A 5,805-nucleotide genomic window follows, 5' to 3' on the forward strand; every position below is an offset into this window, starting at 1 on the left:
CCAGCTCCTCCTCCCGCGCCTCTGCGCCTGCGGGAATGCTGCAGCGTTGGCGCCATGTCCTCATCGAGACTCCCTGGGTTGCTTAGCCGCGCCTTGGCCACGGCACGGACAACAAGTAAGGCGCCCGGGGCCAAGGTCGCGGGCGGGTCCCGCAGGCCCGGGTGTTGCGAGAAGTGCCTCCCGCGGAAACAGCCGTGTGTATCCCTGACATTTGGCGGCCCAGGGGCTGCCGACCTCCTCTTCAGCTCGTCCACCCGCGCCCTGACCCTGGGCAGTCCCTGCCCCGCGCGGGTCTCAGGGGTGGGACTAGAGCCGGGAGGTCGCCCAGGCCCTTCCATCCCGGACGTCCGCCTCCTTCCGGCCTCTGCTCTTGGCCTAGGAGGACGTCAGACGTGCCGGACTGTTGGTCCCGGGGCTCGGAGAGGAACGCTGCCCTCGTGCCCCTGAGAAACGTGGAGAATAAGACCCGCTAGGAAGGGCGTCGTTCTTTTGCTTATTTATCAGAAAGGGTTTGTGACAGTTGAAAGTATGAAAAGAATAGGGCAGAAGTGGGCCAAAGGCAAATAAGTATAACAAAATCAGGAATGGTTAGAAAAGCATGGGTGTTTTCAGTACAAACCATTTCTTAATCCATTTTAGATTAATTTTTCTTAGAAAAACTTATTGTTAAAGTTAGCAACTCATGGAGTATACTAACGATAATTTTAATTTATAATATCCACAGACATGTATATGAATTGAAAAGGGAATTATTGCCCTTATAGTAAATGGACCCAGATTTCTATGCGATTTTCATTTTTGTGCAATTATTTACCCCCAGTACAAACAAATTACTTGTAAAAGTCAAAATGGTTCAGAAATGAATAGTATAGAACATGAAAGCCCCACATTATTCAACCCCCAGGGTAATGACTGTTTAAAATTCGTTGTGTTCATTCAACATCCCTTTTTAATTAAGTTTAAACACTTATCGGTGAAGTATTTGATACCAAAAATATATACATGAAGCACAACCAACGTCTGTGAACTTACTCTCCAATTTTAGAAATCGACTATTTCCATGGCCAAGGAGCTCCCTGTGTGCTGCCCCTCACGTAGGTGTGTAGCTTTGTTTTTGATCTTCCCAGAAATGGCTTCATGTCATTCATTGTATTTATTTTGTTTGTTTTCAGCTAACACTGTCCTGAGAATGATCTACATTGACATAAGAGGTTGTTATTTATCTGTGTGACTAGATGATATATTTCCCATTTAGAGAATTTCTTTAAATATATCATTTTGTATTCTGAATGCAGTATATGAAATCTTTGTATCTGGTCCCACTGCTTGGTGGTTTGTTCTGCTGACCTTTGTTTGTGATGGCCTGTTTCCTTGAACTTGACTGGGATTCTTTTGGTGAGACTTCTATAAGACACGGTTGAGCGAGTGGCTCTCTTCTCAGAGGATTTTCTTCTGTCTTTACCAGGTGTCTGGGAGCACTTTAACCTTAGACTTGGGTCCACTTTATAATAAGATGCTCCCTTTGAGGGGGTTTGGACCAGGCAAATACTGTGAGTTCAGACCTAAACACAGTTGTAGTCAGCCAGTGACTGCAGAATCTCAGAAGGGCTTTCTTTTTCGTGTCTTCATTCAGAACCCAGGTTGAAATGGACACTTTTCCTTCCCTACCTGTTCTCTTCTGAAACTGAAGTTTTCTTCTGATTTCTTGCTCTTTGGTCTAGTCACATGAGTATCACCTGGGAGCTTGATAAAAATGAAGAAATCGCAAGCCCCACTCAGAATTGCTTAGAATCTGCATTTCAACAAGATCCCGGTCCCCTGATAGTTGGCTGCACATTTTAAACCTTTTGCTTCACTTTCTTTTCTCAGTGTGTGAGCCTCCCTGAGTCCTGACTCTTAGGCTCTCTGGTCTTGCCTAGTCTTCAGACACTTGTCATCTCCTTGCTGTTCTATAAACCAAGCCCTATAAGCCAGCAAAGACACAAGATAAGTAGCAGCTTCAGTTTAAATGTTTACCTCACTGGACTGTTTTTTCACTTTATCACTATTTATTTTCTTAAAAATTCTTTCTCTGATTTAGAAGTGTTTTTTTGCCTTTTTAGTTAATTGTATGGCTGTAAGGCAGTGGTTCTCAACCTTCCTAATGCCGCGACCCTTTAATATAGTTCCTCGTGTTGTGGTGACCCCCAACCATAAAATTATTTTCATTGCTACTTCATAACTGTAATTTTGCTACTGTTATGAATTGTACTGTAAATATCTGATATGCAGGATGTATTTAGGTGACCCCTGTGAAAGGGTCGTTCAACCCTGAAAGGGGTATCTCAACCCACAGGTTGAAAACCACTGCATAGGGTTTTGGCATGTCTGATTTGTCAGATTACCACAAACAGGAATTCTGAGTTGTTTTTTGTTTTTTGTTTTTTGTAATTTTTGGCCAGGGCTGGGTTTGAACCCACCACCTCCAGTATATGGGGCCTGCGCCCTACTCCTTCGAGCCACAGGCACCGCCCACTGTTTGTTGTTTTTTATGTGTATGTATCATTCATTCTTTTGGTTTTATTATTTCTTCTTTTAGAAGGTCAACTTCTTGTCTACAATGCCGGTGTAAACACAACTCTAGGCTTTGGTAAAGGCCAAACCATGCCTCAAAGTAGAAGACATGGGCTTTCTGGTAGTTATTTCCTTACGTTCTTGAACGGTGGTTTTTATTTTAAGTTAATCAACAATTTCCTCTGTAGTTGTAGTCAGAAGTGAGCTGATAGGCACAGTGTAATACTAACCTTAATATAGTTATTATTACTCAACATCCAGTGTTTGATGGGCAGAATTAACAGTAACGGTTCTTGGGCTCACCTTCACTTGTCTACTCATCCGTCTCATCTGATACACACTTTTCTTTCTTGTTTGCTCTGAAGCTGCTTGTTCTGTGCCTCATCACCCCCACCCCTGCCAGGCTGATGTACATGCAGGTGTCCCAAGCTGTAAAGCCACTAGGTGCTGAGGAGTCGGAGTCTTTATCTTTTGTACAGAAACAAGGGGAATTCTCTCCCCCACCCATTATGTCATACTGTTACCTAACTGCAAAAATAGTTCTTTTTAGGTCTCAGAGTCCCTTGAGAAAACTGTTCTTTCAGCTTTCTCCTGTAACCATTCTTTGTACAGATATGGTCTTTCAAAAGTGCACAAGTCCAGCCCGAGGGACCTGTTTCTCGAACTTACATTTTGCTACTCTTTTTCTTTCCCCCAAGATATGCTAGTGTTCCTGATCGTCACTAAAAACTCCTATGCAAATTGCCTTCTGCAGCCCATAGTTAGGCTCAACTTACTGATGCACTCACTGTGTGCACCTATAGGAACACATGTTCATTTCTCCACCGAGTTGGGTGCATATATGTGTGCATACCACATCTTGCCATGCGTAATGCACTCCTGGGTATAATGCACACCCACATTTTTGGCCAAAACTTTCAGGACAAAAAATCTTTCATTTAAATTTTTTTATTCAAATTTGTATTTGTTTATATTTAGGTACTTGTTTTTAATATTATAAAGGAATTCAGCATTTATTTTTAACATGGTTCAAGAAATTTTATGTAACAAATAATTACAAAACATAACAAATTCAAGGTACAACAAGCTACAACAAACAACAAGCTGATTAACACATTCCAGGGTGTTATTTTGCGTATGATATCATTATTGCTTTCTATAGTTACACTGTTTATACAGATGTGGAATTAATACTACATATATATAACATGGATCCTTATTGTTTTCCTTCAAAAACTCGGGCAAAAAAGTACACATTATGCATGGCATAATACAGGAGGATTGTATATATGTATATATGTGTATATTTGTTTGAAGCAGGGGATATGGTTATATAACAAGAACTAGAATATGAATAAAACATATAATGAAATAACATTCTAATTATAGGTAATACTATCAAGATCCTCCAGATAATTCTGTAAAATAATAACAATTTGTCACTATACTAAATGCTTTGCATAAATTGTCCTGATTATTCAGTAATCTCATGAGATAGGTACTGTCATTTCTAGAGGGAGAGAAACAGAAAGGGTAAGGTCAGACAACTAGTAAGTGGTTGTATTAGTTTTCCTATTGTTGCTGCAACAAATTTAGCACCTTAAAACATATTACAGTTCTAGAGGTGAGAAGTCTTAAATGGGTCTTATTGAGCTGAAATCAATCATTAGCAGTTCTGTGTTTCTTCTGGTCGCTCTGGGGAAAACTTGTTTGCTTCCCTTTTCCAGCTTCTAGAAGCTGCCCACATTCCTTGACCCCACCCCTTCCTCCACCTTCAAAGACAGCAGCCCAGACCAGGTCGGTTTCTCCCATCTCTCTGGTTCTCTTTCAGTTCTCTCTTCTCTTTTGAAGGATCTCGTGACTCCATTTACCCATCCAGATACTCCAGAATAATCTCCCTAGTTTAAGGTCATCCAATTAGCAACCTTAATTCCATCTGCTACCAGAATTGTGCTTTGCTGTGTACCCTAATCTATTCACAAATTCTAGGTATTGGGTTCTGATCATGTTTGAAGCCATTATTCTGCTTGCAGCAGGGATGTAACTGGAAGTGGTACCCAAATTTATCTGTCTCTAAAGCTGTTACGTTAGGAAGTTGAAAACTCCCATCACTGAGATCACTTTTTCAGTGTGATTTTGCCCTTATTGAACATTATCTTAATAAGGGGGTGGATAATTTTCATAGACTGCAAGTATAACTTTCTCTTTACAAACTAAAGAGGAAGTGATCTCACTTACACGTTGCAGCTGCCCCATACATTTTTTAGTTGATAGGAAAAGAGGACCATAATTAGGAATCAAATGTAAGAATACTAAATATAGCCACTAGTGACTTCTAGAGATTTAAACACTAAAATTGTCATTTAAAAGTTCATACTAATATACATACCTACTTTTAATGTTCCGACTCCTGGTAATTTTGACAATGGTTTATATAAGTGGTATATAAAGGTTTCTACCATTTAATAATGGTTAACTAACTTATTTCCTAACTCTTCTTTTCAAACTGGTTGTCCCCCAGGAAGGGAAATGGCTATCTGAAAGATAGGGGCAGAGGGAAGAATTTCCACTATACGTTCTTTGAACCTTTTGAACTTTGATAAATGTGAATGTGTAAACTAAAAACAAATTATTAAATGTTTAAAGTAGAATAAATTTACAACTCCTATTTTTCTATCTGCACTCTGCTAGGATTTCATTCTTTGAGGAAAACAAGTTCTTCTCCGGGAGAAAAGTCGGAGCTCATCAAACAATCACTTAAGAAGCCAAAGTTACCAGAAGGTCGTTTTGATGCACCTGAGGATTCCCACTTGGAGAAGGAACCCCTGGAAAGTGAGTCGAGTAAAGCTCCTCCCTCAGGTATCACAGAAAGTGTTTTAGTTGAAGAGAAAATAGATGTTATTTTTGCTTATAATTCCTTATTAACAACAATGAGTAAAATCATCATTTTCCCATACTTACAATTAATATGAATAAGTTTATTTTTTCTTTTTTAAGAGATAGAGTCTTGCGCTGTCACCCAGGCTGGAGCACAGAGGGGCAAAGCAACAAATTTTCCCCTCGAGCCTCCAGAAGGAACACAGCTCTCCTGACATTTTTCTTTAGCCCAGGAAGACCCATGTCAGATTTCTGACCTTTAGAATTTTAAGATAAAACATTTGCATTGGGTGGCACCTGTGGCTCAAAGGAGTAAGGCACTGGCCCCACATGCTGGAGGTGGCGGGTTCAAACCCAGCCCCAGCCAAAAACTGC

The 5,805-nt window shown here is 40.4% G+C and overlaps 1 protein-coding gene across 2 annotated transcripts in view; it reads left to right on the top strand.

Moving 5' to 3' along the window:
* Positions 1–32: 32 nt before the first annotated feature.
* Positions 33–5,805, top strand: part of SDHAF4 (succinate dehydrogenase complex assembly factor 4) — a 7,819-nt gene continuing 2,046 nt past the window's right edge. The window contains exons 1-2 of one of the 2 annotated variants that reach the window (XM_023513147.1): positions 33–115; positions 5,245–5,412. In XM_023513147.1, the coding sequence (XP_023368915.1) occupies positions 55–115; positions 5,245–5,412 (229 nt within the window). In that variant the 5' untranslated portion in view covers positions 33–54. The remainder of the gene's footprint in view (positions 116–5,244; positions 5,413–5,805) is intronic. The other variant, XM_012805070.2, reaches the window with a different exon arrangement.

The sequence above is a fragment of the Otolemur garnettii genome, unplaced genomic scaffold, assembly GCF_000181295.1.
Source record: "Otolemur garnettii isolate 467f Iridium unplaced genomic scaffold, OtoGar3 scaffold00035, whole genome shotgun sequence".
NCBI classification, from domain to species: Eukaryota; Metazoa; Chordata; class Mammalia; order Primates; family Galagidae; genus Otolemur; species Otolemur garnettii.